Raw genomic sequence first — 17,048 nt, 5'->3', positions numbered from 1 at the left:
GCCTGCCTGGCTCATCCGTGAGCTGTGACCACCTCCAGGACAGGACTCCACCTTCTGCTCTCTGTGTACCGTGAATCTGCACACAGTGGGCTTTCAGAACCTTAGGAGACTTGAGCCATTCCCACTCGAGCCAGAACCCTCCCCAGGAAGGAAAACAGCTGTGGAGTCCTTTTGGCCCCAGCACTGGTTCCGAAACCCTGGCGGCTCCTAGAGCCTCTACGGTGTGAAGAGGGAGGTCCCTTTTGACAGAGCTTTCCGGCCGTCAGATCTAAGCTGCTGTTTCACTCTCAGCTGTGTCTCTTCCGTTGCAGTGTTGCAGGTGGGCCACGCTGCTCCAAAGGAGCTCACAAGCTGAGTTTCAAAGGAGGTATTGAGAGGACAGGGATGGCTACAACGTGCTGCAAACTGAGTGAGGGTCCCCACAATCCTCAGCAAAGGTCTGTGGTGTGCAAGTGGGGAGTAGAGGGCCCCCAAGTTCCAAAGGAAGGGAGGTACTCGGGAGCCAAAGCCCTTGGCTGCTGTGGTAGCAGCTGCAGATGGCAGCTCGTCCATAGTGCACTTCGAATGAGGTCATATGAGCGGGACTCTGGAAATGGCTCCGAAATCCAGAGAAAGGGGTCAGGGTATGTGGGAATCCGGCGGGGGTGGGGGCTGGATGAAGGAAGGTGTCCTTCCTCTCTCCAGTGCAATTTGGTTTGGTGAGTCTCAAAGCTACCAGATGGCACTTCCCAAGTCAGGCCCCCGCAGGAATCAGGGTGGGCTGCGTGCCTCGGCCCCTGCCACAGGGACAAGCCACACCAGTGGCCTCCCTGAGCTCCAATGGCCGGATCTGGGGCTTCTGTCTGGGTGCACACCTCCTTGCTCTGGCCAAGTTCCCCCCTTCTCTGAGCACCAGCTTCATCCTCTCGAATGAGGACATCGATTGCTACATTGGCACGTTACTCTCTTCATCCTGTGAAGACTCATTAGGCTTATCCTACAATTACTAGCTGGCCCGAGGAGATATCTCCTGAATCCAGTTTAAGCTGGAGACTCCCAGGCTCATCTGGCATGTCTTCCCTGAAGTCTGCCAAAACCCACACCCTTGCATTTCCAGGGACTCCCCTTAGCCAGCTGGGCAGAAAACCCAGCATGTTTCAAACAAGCTGACAGACAAGCGGGAGAGGACTCACGGGCAGACGGCTTCCCTCAGGTCTCGGGTGGAGCTCTGGGACCACAGCAGCAACAGGCCATGCCAGCCCCTGGGCTCAGCAGCGCCCTCATTCTCACGCCGGCGGCTCTGCCCTGAGGGGAGCAGGAAGGTCACCAACTGCCGCAGGTGGACCTCACGCCCCTCCCACTGCTGGAGCCTGACCTCCCCCGGCACCACCCCTTCCCCTACCCCAGCAGGACGAGAGCTCCTCTTCCCCTGGCTTCTAACGTGAGGCCCGGCCCTGGGCCCCGATTGGGCACTGCCCCAGTCCGGAGCCAATCACAGTGGCCAAGGAGGTGGAAGGCACCGATGGGCCAGGGCCAGGTCATGTGACCATACTCCCCAGGAAACTCAAATATTACCAAGATTCCCTAAGAAACCAATGAACAAAATTACCCAGTAAAGGCAAACCGTACTTTTTAATGAGGCCAAAGTCACAGAAAAAAAAAAAAAAAGCTTCACAATGAAGTGCTCAAGGAAGCTACAAAATAAACTTTCAGAAAAGTTTAGTAGTTTTTTTAATAGGGTGACGGAGAGCTATACCTATCCCATATATGTGAATTTAGGTTTAAACTAGATTCCCCTTGGCTATTTTATAAGACAAAAAAACCCCACATCACCCCCTTTCACTCCCCCCCACCTCCAAAAAGTGTTTTAATCTATTGAATTTTTGTGTCCTCAGTTGTGTCTGATTCACGGCAACTCACGATCTCTACACAGCCAGGCTCTTCCGTCCATGGAATTCAGGTCAATTTTTTCTGTCACAGTAAATGCCCACCCTGGGTGATCCAAACGGAAGGGCTCAGAGGCTCCTGAGAGACTAACTCCTTTCAGCTGAGCACAGAGCTGGCTCCTCACTGGGATGCCTGTGGCCTGGGGCTCCCAGAGGGGAGAGCAGCACTCGCCCCACCGTGTGGTCACTGCTGGAAGTGCAGGCTGCTCCTCACTCCCCCTTGACAGTGTCCCTGAGGGCAGAACAGTGTGAAGTTAATCAAGGTGGAAATGCAAACTCCAATGCAAGCAAACTTCCCTCAAGGTCTCCAATACCACTCAGGAACAGGGTATTGGAAACTGCAGGGGATGACATGAATGGAGATGGAGACTTGACACCTTACACCGAGTTCACTTCCAGTTATCCCTAGACAAACATTCCATGAAAACTTGTCACAAATCTAGAGGAACAATGAGCAGAAACCGGACACGTGCTTTGAGTCTTCACACACAAAACTAAAAGGCAGTCCACAAAAAAACCAGGAGAATAAGTGGACTTTGCAAAATCAAAGATATCTTCTGTGGGAAAGAGCTCAGTACAAAAGCAAAAGACAGGTCATACATCGCGAGACGAATGAGTGGAAACACAAAGCTTATCAAGGATGTGTCTCCAAACAGACAAAGAACACCAACACAACAAGCCTGTGAAAACTAGGGAAAGGTCTGAAGGGACACCAGACTGAGGAAGACACACACAGAGTATCCCGGATGATGTCCAGCACTGAGGGCCTGAAGAATCAACAGTCTAGTTGTACCTCCTCAGGCCTGTGTGACCCTGGGTGAGGCCTCTGTTTCCCGGTGGCTCTGAGAGATGGACAGGGAGGAAGGGGAAGAGAAATCACTTGCATTTCTAATACTCACAGCAAAGTCTTCCAATGAGAAGGGAATTATCACCCCCACTGACAATGCCATTCACTGAAGTGATCCCCACGAGTCCATCTAACCCAGAAGGGAAGGAAGGACCTGTTCTCACAAAACGGCGAGAGATGGAAGAAGGAAGATCAAGCCCACACCAATCCCTGGAAAGAGAAGCTGTGCTCAGGGCTTGAAAGAATTCCTATTTGGAAAATGATATCCCAGCCCCACAAGGCAATCCACAGCTTCGATGCTATTCCTCCCAAAATGCCAATGCATTTTCGCACCCAACCAAGAATTGCAAAAGGGGTACGGAAACAGAAAAGAGCCTAAATTGTCAATACAATCCGACGAAAAAGCCCCGATACGGACATCCAAGGTTGTGTGAAAGGAAATTAGACGACCAAACTAGGATCCTCAGGAGAGTATCGGAGAAGGCAATGGCGACCCACTCCAGTACTCTTGCCTGGAAAATGCCCTGGACGGAGGAGCCTGGTAGGCTGCAGGCCATGGGGTCGCGCAGAGTCAGACACGACTGAAGTGACTTAGCCGCAGCAGCAGCAGCAGGAGCCGGACAGTATGCTATTGGGAATACAACAACACACACAGATCCAGATCGATGGAATAAAGTTGAGGGTCCAGACACAGACCCCAGCATCCATGCTCAACTCATCTCTGACACAGAAGGGGAGAATATCCAAATGGGAACAAGAAAGCCTCTTCAATACATGTCCATGGGAAAACCAGACAGCTACATCTGAAGAACGCTATTGGTTTTGATCTCAGACCACCTCAATATCGGGGAAAACCTCACCCTAAAGGCTGATGTCATGAGATAGCTAGAAAGAAGCGTAGGTCAAAGGCTCCTTAACATCAGAGTCTCCTTGCCATTTGCTGGGCGGAGGTAGAAATGGGTCTCTTCAAGTAAGGGAAAGAGGTACACGAAGTACACCAATGGGTTTCCATCCAATGGAACCTCTTCACAACAGAGAAGCTAAGCATTCACAAATGCAAAAGAGAGGAAACGGAACACGAGAGACTCCTTGCAAGTGGTGTATCTGAGAAGGGGTTCATATGGAAAGAGACGAAGAATGCACAGCACTCAGATTCCAAGAAACACCACCACCACCCTTGACCCTTCCCCCATGACCAACTCCGACCTAAAGCCTTTCTCTCCCTCTAACCTATCCCTAAAACATAACCCTCATCTAATCATATACACGTGCATTCCTAGCATCCATCCGTCCACACACGAGAGAGAAAGAGGAAGACACAGACTGAATTGAGAAAGGAAAAGAGAGGGACACAGCCAGAGAGAGACACGGAACCAAAGAGAGGAAAGGAGTCGATGGCCCAGACTTTTCATCAATCTGTCTCGAAGGTAGAAGCAATGACAGCGCCCATCCACCCCAGAAGGGGGAAAAGGACGGAAGGTTTGGAGAGGAAAAGACAAGAACGCAGGGAGCCATTAGAAGCTCAGCCACCCGCAGAAGCCGAGCTGGGACACTTGAACAGAATCTCAATGGAAACAGAGGACCAGAAACTTGGCTACTCTTTTCTATAAGAGAGGGAGACCTTCGAGTCTTCCTTTCGGTCCTGCAACTTGGATGCGGGGTCTCAAAACAGTCAGGAGGGGGAGTGCCTTTTGCTGGGTACCACGGCACATCCAGGCCTCGTTCTGCCCCATTCTGTGCTGTGTCAGCCCAGGAAGGAATCTTTCTTTCTGAAGTCTCAGCGCACAAGCTCCACGTGATATCGGCCCCAGGTGGAAAGGCATGGAGCTGCTCGTAGGCCGACAGACCTAGGAAGCAGATGGGAGAATGACCGCCACTCTGCAGATGGAGAGACTGGGGAAACCCTGAGGGGCATATGCTTGTCCAGGGCCACACCACTTATGAGAAGAAGGAGCCTGGTCTGAGAGCAGCGGGGCCCTCGGAGCTCAGGCCCTGGCTGCACCCAGGCCTCCCCAGGGCTGTCGGCTGGGCTGGGTGGGTGTCACTGTGCCTGCACATGGCTTAAGGGTGGTGGTCGAGCAGTCAGAAACCCAGAGATTCCCTTGGGAAGTTTTGGGGAAGGGACCTCAGCACGAACCCCAGGAAATGATGTCACCTGCCGGCAACAGAACCCAACAGAACCCGCAACCCGGGTATCCAGGCCTCGAGAGCGGAGAGGAGCCCCCAGCCAGATCACTTGCTGCCGAGATGTTCTGCTGTTTGCCCCTGCCCAGAGGCCGGGGCCTCAGGAGAGCTCACAGGCAGTGTGCGTGGGCACCCTGTCGACGTTGGCTCAGGGCACCCCCGAGACGCCTCTGGCCCTTTGCCCGGAGAAACAGAAAGGTAACACGGGGAGCCTCAGGCCGGGCCAGGCCACCTCTCCCATGCCACCAGGAAACACCGGGTCCTTTGCCTGTGTGTGTGGATGCGGGTTTCTCGGGGTGTGTCTCCCTCAAGGAAGCCCAGGCGGATGTGGGGTCAGAAGCCTGCGGACAAGTTGTGTCCACACCCCAGGGGAGAGCATGCTGGGCGGGATGGGGAGAGTGCGGGCAGGGCCGGCCGCCCAGGCTGACCTCACACCCTCAGGTGGGTCTCTTTCCTCCCGGGTGGGGATCTGAGCAGACACACGTCTCTGACCCTTCTGGGCAGAGAAGTTCGAGCAGGCCGAAGCAGCGGCTCCACTGGCCAGGCCCAGCTCGGAAAACTCCCAGCATGGCTGGCTGACGGTCACTGTCGTAGCAGAGCTTCCCACGTGATGAGGCCGAGGACGGGGACACCCCATCCAGCTCCCGGAGGGAGGGGTCGGAGCACCACCCCCCCGCCCGTGAGGCCCAGTGCAGGCTCCAGGTGAGCGTGCCCACGGAGGCATCAGCCCCACCGGGGGCGAAGCGGAGGCGGGGAAGGCCTGCTGCCGAGACACCGCCCAGGATACACCCGGCGGCCCAGTCTGAGGCTGCCACGGAGCTCAGCACACCCGGCTCTGACCCAGAGTCCCGAGAATCCCGGCCTCTGAGGCAGCAGGAGGACCTGGAGCCCAGCACGCCAGAGCACAGAGGTGAGGACGCTGGGGCTGGTGTACGGGAGTGTGTGGGGAGGGGGTGCTGAGCTACACAGGGACGAGTCCCCGAAAGCTGCTGCTGGGCCTACAGCAAGCGCTGGCCTCACACCCCCCGCCCCCCATCTTGCACACTTCAGTCCCAAAAGACATCCGACCCTGGGTATTCTTTGGGAATCTCTTGGAAGCTTTCTGTCCCGGGATACGCACATGCCAAGGCTGGCCTGCGGGCAAACGATGCTTCTCCCACAGCTCTAGCACTGGCCTCCAACTGGAACCAGGCTCCACTTCCCAGACCTGTCCCTACAGAGGTGGTGGCTCCAGGTGCAGGACCCAGGGATCCACCGAGGGCAGATGGAGAACCGAGACTTGCCCTCGCAGAGACACCAGGCCAGCTGGGTACTGGCCAGCACACCGGGCAGATCGGATCTCCGTGCCTGCAGGACCCCCAGCCCCAGGCACTGATGTCCCACCCCCTCAGCCAGAACCTCCACCTCCACGTGCACCTCTACCTGCTCGGCCTTTGGCAGGAGAACCCGAGGCAGAGGAGGAGTCACCGCCTCGGCAGGGAGAGCCTGCCCTGGCTCCCGCGCAACACCCAGACGCCCACGATGACTCACCCACCCCTGCAGGGAGAACGAGCCCCCGCTCTGGACAGAGACCCAGAGCCCTTGCCGGAAACACCACGTCCAGGGGAGCGGTCGGCTCTGCAGCCTCCATCCCTGTCTGCTCACCGTGGACGCCGCCAACTCGGTCTGCCCCCAGGGGACATGGAGTTCCTTTCCCCCGAACTGCTTTGCATTTGGTTTGTTTCCACCTTTCTGGTGATGTTTTCTTTTTTGCATGGTTTCCTGTATTTTTGTTGGTTAAGTTGGGATTAGTAAACTTTTTCATCATTGTTGCAATTTGGGAACACTGTTGTGTAACTCTGGTGATACTGTGTTACCATCACCACTTTGTAGTTTCAGACCCGTTCCATCTTTATGCCCCACCCCCCAACAAAGCCTGGATTCAAGGCAAGCACGCCCTGTTCATCCCTCTGCCCGATCCTGAACACAATTTCATCTTTTCTTTCTGCATTCCTTCCTATATTCTTGGTGTCCCCAATCAATGACTCTCAGTGAAATGACTGAAGGAGTTTTTTTCGCACGCTCCACCTACTGTAAGACTCCACTGGAGAGTTCTCATGTTTATGTCCTTTGAACTAGCCTTTGATATCTGAAAGGACGTTGTACCACGTGCCAAACGAAGCCCTTTTGGCAAATGCCATCATTATCTCCAGGCAGGCATTGCTGTTTGAAGGGTGCCATCTCAGCCAGAAGGCAGAGGCTGAGCTCCTCTTGTTGCACCAGCTCCCAAAAGAAGCCAAGAAAGGGAGCTGTTACAACAAACCACCCCAACGCCCAGGAAAGCGTTCTTCATGACAGAAGGCTAGAAAATGACCCAACATCCTTGTGGCCCAGAACCCCTCTAGAAATTCACTGTTCCATAAAAAAGAGAAACAGATGGGAAGTTCCAAGGAGAGGCAATGCCCATGGCCAGTGTATTTTAGAGACGGCCTGACCGCTCCGGGGAAGACACGCACTGACAGAACCCCTTGGGAAACAGCCGTGATAGTCCTCACTGTCGTAAGGGATTCCTCTGGGGACAACCTGCCCTGGGCACCACACGAGGGAGCAGACCGGCTTCTCTTCCTCTGCCCCCACACCATTGACTCATCAAGGCAGCTCAGGTGTTCTCATGCCCTGCCTGCCTGCCTGCCTGGCTCATCCGTGAGCTGTGACCACCTCCAGGACAGGACTCCACCTTCTGCTCTCTGTGTACCGTGAATCTGCACACAGTGGGCTTTCAGAACCTTAGGAGACTTGAGCCATTCCCACTCGAGCCAGAACCCTCCCCAGGAAGGAAAACAGCTGTGGAGTCCTTTTGGCCCCAGCACTGGTTCCGAAACCCTGGCGGCTCCTAGAGCCTCTACGGTGTGAAGAGGGAGGTCCCTTTTGACAGAGCTTTCCGGCCGTCAGATCTAAGCTGCTGTTTCACTCTCAGCTGTGTCTCTTCCGTTGCAGTGTTGCAGGTGGGCCACGCTGCTCCAAAGGAGCTCACAAGCTGAGTTTCAAGGGAGGTATTGAGAGGACAGGGATGGCTACAACGTGCTGCAAACTGAGTGAGGGTCCCCACAATCCTCAGCAAAGGTCTGTGGTGTGCAAGTGGGGAGTAGAGGGCCCCCAAGTTCCAAAGGAAGGGAGGTACTCGGGAGCTAAAGCCCTTGGCTGCTGTGGTAGCAGCTGCAGATGGCAGCTCGTCCACAGTGCACTTCGAATGAGGTCATATGAGCGGGACTCTGGAAATGGCTCCGAAATCCAGAGAAAGGGGTCAGGGTATGTGGGAATCCGGCGGGGGTGGGGGCTGGATGAAGGAAGGTGTCCTTCCTCTCTCCAGTGCAATTTGGTTTGGTGAGTCTCAAAGCTACCAGATGGCACTTCCCAAGTCAGGCCCCCGCAGGAATCAGGGTGGGCTGCGTGCCTCGGCCCCTGCCACAGGGACAAGCCACACCAGTGGCCTCCCTGAGCTCCAATGGCCGGATCTGGGGCTTCTGTCTGGGTGCACACCTCCTTGCTCTGGCCAAGTTCCCCCCTTCTCTGAGCACCAGCTTCATCCTCTCGAATGAGGACATCGATTGCTACCTTGACACGTTACTCTCTTCATCCTGTGAAGACTCATTAGGCTTATCCTACAATTACTAGCTGGCCCGAGGAGATATCTCCTGAATCCAGATTAAGCTGGAGTCTCCCAGGCTCATCTGGCATGTCTTCCCTGAATTCTGCCAAAACCCACACCCTTGCATTTCCAGGGACTCCCCTTAGCCAGCTGGGCAGAAAACCCAGCATGTTTCAAACAAGATGACAGACAAGCGGGAGAGGACTCACGGGCAGACGGCTTCCCTCAGGTCTCGGGTGGACCTCTGGGACCACAGCAGCAACAGGCCATCCCAGTCCCTGGGCTCAGCAGCGCCCTCATTCTCACGCCGGCGGCTCTGCCCTGAGGGGAGCAGGAAGGTCACCAGCTGCCGCAGGCGGACCTCACGCCCCTCCCACTTATGGAGCCGGACCTCCCCCGGCCCCACCCCTTCCCCTACCCCAGCAGGACGAGAGCTCCTCTTCCCCTGGCTTCTAACGTGAGGCCCGGCCCTGGGCCCCGATTGGGCACTGCCCCAGTCCGGAGCCAATCACAGTGGCCAAGGAGGTGGAAGGCACCGATGGGCCAGGGCCAGGTCATGTGACCATACTCCCCAGGAAACTCAAATATTACCAAGATTCCCTAAGAAACCAATGAACAAAATTATCCAGTAAAGGCAAACCGTACTTTTTAATGAGGCCAAAGTCACAGAAAAAAAAAAAAATGCTTCACAATGAAGTGCTCAAGGAAGCTACAAAATAAACTTTCAGAAAAGTTTAGTAGTTTTTTTAATAGGGTGACGGAGAGCTATACCTATCCCATATATGTGAATTTAGGTTTAAACTAGATTCCCCTTGGCTATTTTATACGACAAAAAAACCCACATCACCCCATTTCACTCACCCCCACCCCCAAAAAGTGTTTTAATCTATTGAATTTTTGTGTCCTCAGTTGTGTCTGATTCACGGCAACTCACGATCTCTACACAGCCAGGCTCTTCCGTCCATGGAATTCAGGGCAATTTTTTCTGTCACAGTAAATGCCCACCCTGGGTGATCCAAACGGAACGGCTCACAGGCTCCTGAGAGACTAACTCCTTTCAGCTGAGCACAGAGCTGGCTCCTCACTGGGATACCTGTGGCCTGGGGCTCCCAGAGGGGAGAGCACCACTCGCCCCACCGTGTGGTCACAGCTGGAAGTGCAGGCTGCTCCTCACTCCCCCTTGACAGTGTCCCTGAGGGCAGAACAGTGTGAAGTTAATCAAGGTGGAAATGCAAACTCCAATGCAAGCAAACTTCCCACAAGGTCTCCAAAACCACTCAGGAACAGGGTATTGGAAACTGCAGGGGATGACATGAATGGAGATGGAGACTTGACACCTTACACCGAGTTCACTTCCAGTTATCCCTAGACAAACATTCCATGAAAACTTGTCACAAATCTAGAGGAACAATGAGCAGAAACCGGACACGTGCTTTGAGTCTTCACACACAAAACTAAAAGGCAGTCCACAAAAAAAACCAGGAGAATACAGTGCACTTTGCAAAATCAAAGATATCTACTGTGGGAAAGACCTCAGTACAAAAGCAAAAGACAGGTCATACATCGCGAGACGAATGAGTGGAAACACAAAGCTTATCAAGGATGTGTCTCCAAACAGACAAAGAACACCAACACAACAAGCCTGTGAAAACTAGGGAAAGGTCTGAAGGGACACCAGACTGAGGAAGACACACACAGAGTATCCCGGATGATGTCCAGCACTGAGGGCCTGAAGAATCAACAGTCTAGTTGTACCTCCTCAGGCCTGTGTGACCCTGGGTGAGGCCTCTGTTTCCCGGTGGCTCTGAGAGATGGACAGGGAGGAAGGGGAAGAGAAATCACTTGCATTTCTAATACTCACAGCAAAGTCTTCCAATGAGAAGGGAATTATCACCCCCACTGACAATGCCATTCACTGAAGTGATCCCCACGAGTCCATCTAACCCAGAAGGGAAGGAAGGACCTGTTCTCACAAAACGGCGAGAGATGGAAGAAGGAAGATCAAGCCCACACCAATCCCTGGAAAGAGAAGCTGTGCTCAGGGCTTGAAAGAATTCCTATTTGGAAAATGATATCCCAGCCCCACAAGGCAATCCACAGCTTCGATGCTATTCCTCCCAAAATGCCAATGCATTTTCGCACCCAACCAAGAATTGCAAAAGGGGTTACGGAAACATAAAAGAGCCTAAATTGTCAATACAATCCGACGAAAAAGCCCCGATACGGACATCCAAGGTTGTGTGAAAGGAAATTAGACGACCAAACTAGGATCCTCAGGAGAGTATCGGAGAAGGCAATGGCGACCCACTCCAGTACTCTTGCCTGGAAAATGCCCTGGACGGAGGAGCCTGGTAGGCTGCAGGCCATGGGGTCGCGCAGAGTCAGACACGACTGAAGTGACTTAGCCGCAGCAGCAGCAGCAGGAGCCGGACAGTATGCTATTGGGAATACAACAACACACACAGATCCAGATCGATGGAATAAAGTTGAGGGTCCAGACACAGACCCCAGCATCCATGCTCAACTCATCTCTGACACAGAAGGGGAGAATATCCAAATGGGAACAAGAAAGCCTCTTCAATACTTGTCCATGGGAAAACCAGACAGCTACATCTGAAAAACGCTATTGGTTTTGATCTCAGACCACCTCAATATCGGGGAAAACCTCACCCTAAAGGCTGATGTCATGAGATAGCTAGAAAGAAGCGTAGGTCAAAGGCTCCTTAACATCAGAGTCTCCTTGCCATTTGCTGGGCGGAGGTAGAAATGGGTCTCTTCAAGTAAGGGAAAGAGGTACACGAAGTACACCAATGGGTTTCCATCCAATGGAACCTCTTCACAACAGAGAAGCTAAGCATTCACAAATGCAAAAAAGAGGAAACGGAACACGAGAGACTCCTTGCAAGTGGTGTATCTGAGAAGGGGTTCATATGGAAAGAGACGAAGAATGCACAGCACTCAGATTCCAAGAAACACCACCACCACCCTTGACCCTTCCCCCATGACCAACTCCGACCTAAAGCCTTTCTCTCCCTCTAACCTATCCCTAAAACATAACCCTCATCTAATCATATACACGTGCATTCCTAGCATCCATCCGTCCACACACGAGAGAGAAAGAGGAAGACACAGACTGAATTGAGAAAGGAAAAGAGAGGGACACAGCCAGAGAGAGACACGGAACCAAAGAGAGGAAAGGAGTCGATGGTCCAGACTTTTCATCAATCTGTCTCGAAGGTAGAAGCAATGACAGCGCCCATCCACCCCAGAAGGGGGAAAAGGACGGAAGGTTTGGAGAGGAAAAGACAAGAACGCAGGGAGCCATTAGAAGCTCAGCCACCCACAGAAGCCGAGCTGGGACACTTGAACAGAATCTCAATGGAAACAGAGGACCAGAAACTTGGCTACTCTTTTCTATAAGAGAGGGAGACCTTCGAGTCTTCCTTTCGGTCCTTCAACTTGGACGCGGGGTCTCAAAACAGTCAGGAGGGGGAGTGCCTTTTCCTGGGTACCACGGCACATCCAGGCCTCGTTCTGCCCCATTCTGTGCTGTGTCAGCCCAGGAAGGAATCTTTCTTTCTGAAGTCTCAGCGCACAAACTCCACGTGATATCGGCCCCAGGTGGAAAGGCATGGAGCTGCTCGTAGGCCGACAGACCTAGGAAGCAGATGGGAGAATGACCGCCACTCTGCAGATGGAGAGACTGGGGAAACCCTGAGGGGCATATGCTTGTCCAGGGCCACACCACTTATGAGAAGAAGGAGCCTGGTCTGAGAGCAGCGGGGTCCTCGGAGCTCAGGCCCTGGCTGCACCCAGGCCTCCCCAGGGCTGTCGGCTGGGCTGGGTGGGTGTCACTGTGCCTGCACATGGCTTAAGGGTGGTGGTCGAGCAGTCAGAAACCCAGAGATTCCCTTGGGAAGTTTTGGGGAAGGGACCTCAGCACGAACCCCAGGAAATGATGTCACCTGCCGGCAACAGAACCCAACAGAACCCGCAACCCGGGTATCCAGGCCTCGAGAGCGGAGAGGAGCCCCCAGCCAGATCACTTGCTGCCGAGATGTTCTGCTGTTTGCCCCTGCCCAGAGGCCGGGGCCTCAGGAGAGCTCACAGGCAGTGTGCGTGGGCACCCTGTCGACGTTGGCTCAGGGCACCCCCGAGACGCCTCTGGCCCTTTGCCCGGAGAAACAGAAAGGTAACACGGGGAGCCCCAGGCCGGGCCAGGCAACCTCTCCCATGCCACCAGGAAACACCGGGTCCTTTGCCTGTGTGTGTGGATGCGGGTTTCTCGGGGTGTGTCTCCCTCAAGGAAGCCCAGGCGGATGTGGGGTCAGAAGCCTGCGGACAAGTTGTGTCCACACCCCAGGGGAGAGCATGCTGGGCGGGATGGGGAGAGTGCGGGCAGGGCCGGCCGCCCAGGCTGACCTCACACCCTCAGGTGGGTCTCTTTCCTCCCGGGTGGGGATCTGAGCAGACACACGTCTCTGACCCTTCTGGGCAGAGAAGTTCGAGCAGGCCGAAGCAGCGGCTCCACTGGCCAGGCCCAGCTCGGAAAACTCCCAGCATGGCTGGCTGACGGTCACTGTCGTTGCAGAGCTTCCCACGTGATGAGGCCGAGGACGGGGACACCCCATCCAGCTCCCGGAGGGAGGGGTCGGACCACCACCCCCCCGCCCGTGAGGCCCAGTGCAGGCTCCAGGTGAGCGTGCCCACGGAGGCATCAGCCCCACCGGGGGCGAAGCGGAGGCGGGGAAGGTCTGCTGCCGAGACACCGCCCAGGATACACCCGGCGGCCCAGTCGGAGGCTGCCACGGAGCTCAGCACACCCGGCTCTGACCCAGAGTCCCGAGAATCCCGGCCTCTGAGGCAGCAGGAGGACCTGGAGCCCAGCACGCCAGAGCACAGAGGTGAGGACGCTGGGGCTGGTGTACGGGTGTGTGTGGGGAGGGGGTGCTGAGCTACACCGGGACGAGTCCCCGAAAGCTGCTGCTGGGCCTGCAGCAAGCGCTGGCCTCACACCCCCCGCCCCCCATCTTGCACACTTCAGTCCCAAAAGACATCCGACCCTGGGTATTCTTTGGGAATCTCTTGGAAGCTTTCTGTCCCGGGATACGCACATGCCAAGGCTGGCCTGCGGGCAAACGATGCTTCTCCCACAGCTCTAGCACTGGCCTCCAACTGGAACCAGGCTCCACTTCCCAGACCTGTCCCTACAGAGGTGGTGGCTCCAGGTGCAGGACCCAGGGATCCACCGAGGGCAGATGGAGAACCGAGACTTGCCCTCGCAGAGACACCAGGCCAGCTGGGTACTGGCCAGCACACCGGGCAGATCGGATCTCCGTGCCTGCAGGACCCCCAGCCCCAGGCACTGATGTCCCACCCCCTCAGCCAGAACCTCCACCTCCACGTGCACCTCTACCTGCTCGGCCTTTGGCAGGAGAACCCGAGGCAGAGGAGGAGTCACCGCCTCGGCAGGGAGAGCCTGCCCTGGCTCCCGCGCAACACCCAGACGCGCACGATGACTCACCCACCCCTGCAGGGAGAACGAGCCCCCGCTCTGGACAGAGACCCAGAGCCCTTGCCGGAAACACCACGTCCAGGGGAGCGGTCAGCTCTGCAGCCTCCATCCCTGTCTGCTCAACGTGGACGCCGTCAACTCGGTCTGCCCCCAGGGACATGGAGTTCCTTTCCCCCGAACTGCTTTGCATTTGGTTTGTTTCCACCTTTCTGGTGATGTTTTCTTTTTTGCATGGTTTCCTGTATTTTTGTTGGTTAAGTTGGGATTAGTAAACTTTTTCATCATTGTTGCAATTTGGGAACACTGTTGTGTAACTCTGGTGATACTGTGTTACCATCACCACTTTGTAGTTTCAGACCCGTTCCATCTTTATGCCCCACCCCCCAACAAAGCCTGGATTCAAGGCAAGCACGCCCTGTTCATCCCTCCGCCCGATCCTGAACACAATTTCATCTTTTCTTTCTGCATTCCTTCCTATATTCTTGGTGTCCCCAATCAATGACTCTCAGTGAAATGACTGAAGGAGTTTTTTTCGGACGCTCCACCTACTGTAAGACTCCACTGGAGAGTTCTCATGTTTATGTCCTTTGAACTAGCCTTTGATAGCTGAAAGGACGTTGTACGTCCTTTCAAGATACCACGTGCCAAACGAAGCCCTTTTGGCAAATGCCATCATTATCTCCAGGCAGGCATTGCTGTTTGAAGGGTGCCATCTCAGCCAGAAGGCAGAGGCTGAGCTCCTCTTGTTGCACCAGCTCCCAAAAGAAGCCAAGAAAGGGAGCTGGAACAACAAACCACCCCAACGCCCAGGAAAGCGTTCTTCATGACAGAAGGCTAGAAAATGACCCAACATCCTTGTGGCCCAGAACCCCTCTAGAAATTCACTGTTCCTTAAAAAAGAGAAACAGATGGGAAGTTCCAAGGAGAGGCAATGCCCATGGCCAGTGTATTTTAGAGACGGCCTGACCGCTCCGGGGAAGACACGCACTGACAGAACCCCTTGGGAAACAGCCGTGATAGTCCTCACTGTCGTAAGGGATTCCTCTGGGGACAACCTGCCCTGGGCACCACACGAGGGAGCAGACCGGCTTCTCTTCCTCTGCCCCCACACCATTGACTCATCAAGGCAGCTCAGGTGTTCTCATGCCCTGCCTGCCTGCCTGCCTGGCTCATCCGTGAGCTGTGACCACCTCCAGGACAGGACTCCACCTTCTGCTCTCTGTGTACCGTGAATCTGCACACAGTGGGCTTTCAGAACCTTAGGAGACTTGAGCCATTCCCACTCGAGCCAGAACCCTCCCCAGGAAGGAAAACAGCTGTGGAGTCCTTTTGGCCCCAGCACTGGTTCCGAAACCCTGGCGGCTCCTAGAGCCTCTACGGTGTGAAGTGGGAGGTCCCTTTTGACAGAGCTTTCCGGCCGTCAGATCTAAGCTGCTGTTTCACTCTCAGCTGTGTCTCTTCCGTTGCAGTGTTGCAGGTGGGCCACGCTGCTCCAAAGGAGCTCACAAGCTGAGTTTCAAAGGAGGTATTGAGAGGACAGGGATGGCTACAACGTGCTGCAAACTGAGTGAGGGTCCCCACAATCCTCAGCAAAGGTCTGTGGTGTGCAAGTGGGGAGTAGAGGGCCCCCAAGTTCCAAAGGAAGGGAGGTACTCGGGAGCCAAAGCCCTTGGCTGCTGTGGTAGCAGCTGCAGATGGCAGCTCGTCCATAGTGCACTTCGAATGAGGTCATATGAGCGGGACTCTGGAAATGGCTCCGAAATCCAGAGAAAGGGGTCAGGGTATGTGGGAATCCGGCGGGGGTGGGGGCTGGATGAAGGAAGGTGTCCTTCCTCTCTCCAGTGCAATTTGGTTTGGTGAGTCTCAAAGCTACCAGATGGCACTTCCCAAGTCAGGCCCCCGCAGGAATCAGGGTGGGCTGCGTGCCTCGGCCCCTGCCACAGGGACAAGCCACACCAGTGGCCTCCCTGAGCTCCAATGGCCGGATCTGGGGCTTCTGTCTGGGTGCACACCTCCTTGCTCTGGCCAAGTTCCCCCCTTCTCTGAGCACCAGCTTCATCCTCTCGAATGAGGACATCGATTGCTACATTGGCACGTTACTCTCTTCATCCTGTGAAGACTCATTAGGCTTATCCTACAATTACTAGCTGGCCCGAGGAGATATCTCCTGAATCCAGTTTAAGCTGGAGACTCCCAGGCTCATCTGGCATGTCTTCCCTGAAGTCTGCCAAAACCCACACCCTTGCATTTCCAGGGACTCCCCTTAGCCAGCTGGGCAGAAAACCCAGCATGTTTCAAACAAGCTGACAGACAAGCGGGAGAGGACTCACGGGCAGACGGCTTCCCTCAGGTCTCGGGTGGAGCTCTGGGACCACAGCAGCAACAGGCCATGCCAGCCCCTGGGCTCAGCAGCGCCCTCATTCTCACGCCGGCGGCTCTGCCCTGAGGGGAGCAGGAAGGTCACCAACTGCCGCAGGTGGACCTCACGCCCCTCCCACTGCTGGAGCCTGACCTCCCCCGGCCCCACCCCTTCCCCTACCCCAGCAGGACGAGAGCTCCTCTTCCCCTGGCTTCTAACGTGAGGCCCGGCCCTGGGCCCCGATTGGGCACTGCCCCAGTCCGGAGCCAATCACAGTGGCCAAGGAGGTGGAAGGCACCGATGGGCCAGGGCCAGGTCATGTGACCATACTCCCCAGGAAACTCAAATATTACCAAGATTCCCTAAGAAACCAATGAACAAAATTATCCAGTAAAGGCAAACCGTACTTTTTAATGAGGCCAAAGTCACAGAAAAAAAAAAAAAAGCTTCACAATGAAGTGCTCAAGGAAGCTACAAAATAAACTTTCAGAAAAGTTTAGTAGTTTTTTTAATAGGGTGACGGAGAGCTATACCTATCCCATATATGTGAATTTAGGTTTAAACTAGATTCCCCTTGGCTATTTTATAAG

At 54.9% G+C, this 17,048-nt stretch overlaps 1 protein-coding gene across 1 annotated transcript in view; it reads right to left on the bottom strand.

The window, feature by feature from the left end:
* Window positions 1-17,048, bottom strand: part of LOC145517098 (uncharacterized) — a 437,457-nt gene that overhangs the window by 405,640 nt on the left and 14,769 nt on the right. The window contains exons 3-9 of the mRNA XM_081519356.1: window positions 16,430-16,541; window positions 9,519-9,776; window positions 8,794-8,905; window positions 6,601-6,717; window positions 4,394-4,619; window positions 1,900-2,157; window positions 1,173-1,284 (exon numbers count right to left, since the gene is read on the bottom strand). Coding sequence (XP_081375482.1) covers window positions 1,173-1,284; window positions 1,900-2,157; window positions 4,394-4,619; window positions 6,601-6,711 — 707 coding nt within the window. The 5' untranslated portion in view covers window positions 6,712-6,717; window positions 8,794-8,905; window positions 9,519-9,776; window positions 16,430-16,541. The remainder of the gene's footprint in view (window positions 1-1,172; window positions 1,285-1,899; window positions 2,158-4,393; window positions 4,620-6,600; window positions 6,718-8,793; window positions 8,906-9,518; window positions 9,777-16,429; window positions 16,542-17,048) is intronic.

Source organism: Giraffa tippelskirchi, chromosome 8 (genome assembly GCF_054371585.1).
Source record: "Giraffa tippelskirchi isolate mGirTip1 chromosome 8, T2T-mGirTip1v1.2.pri, whole genome shotgun sequence".
NCBI classification, from domain to species: Eukaryota; Metazoa; Chordata; class Mammalia; order Artiodactyla; family Giraffidae; genus Giraffa; species Giraffa tippelskirchi.
Note: the sequence above shows the minus strand (reverse complement) of the source record. Positions and strands in the feature narration are given on the sequence as shown.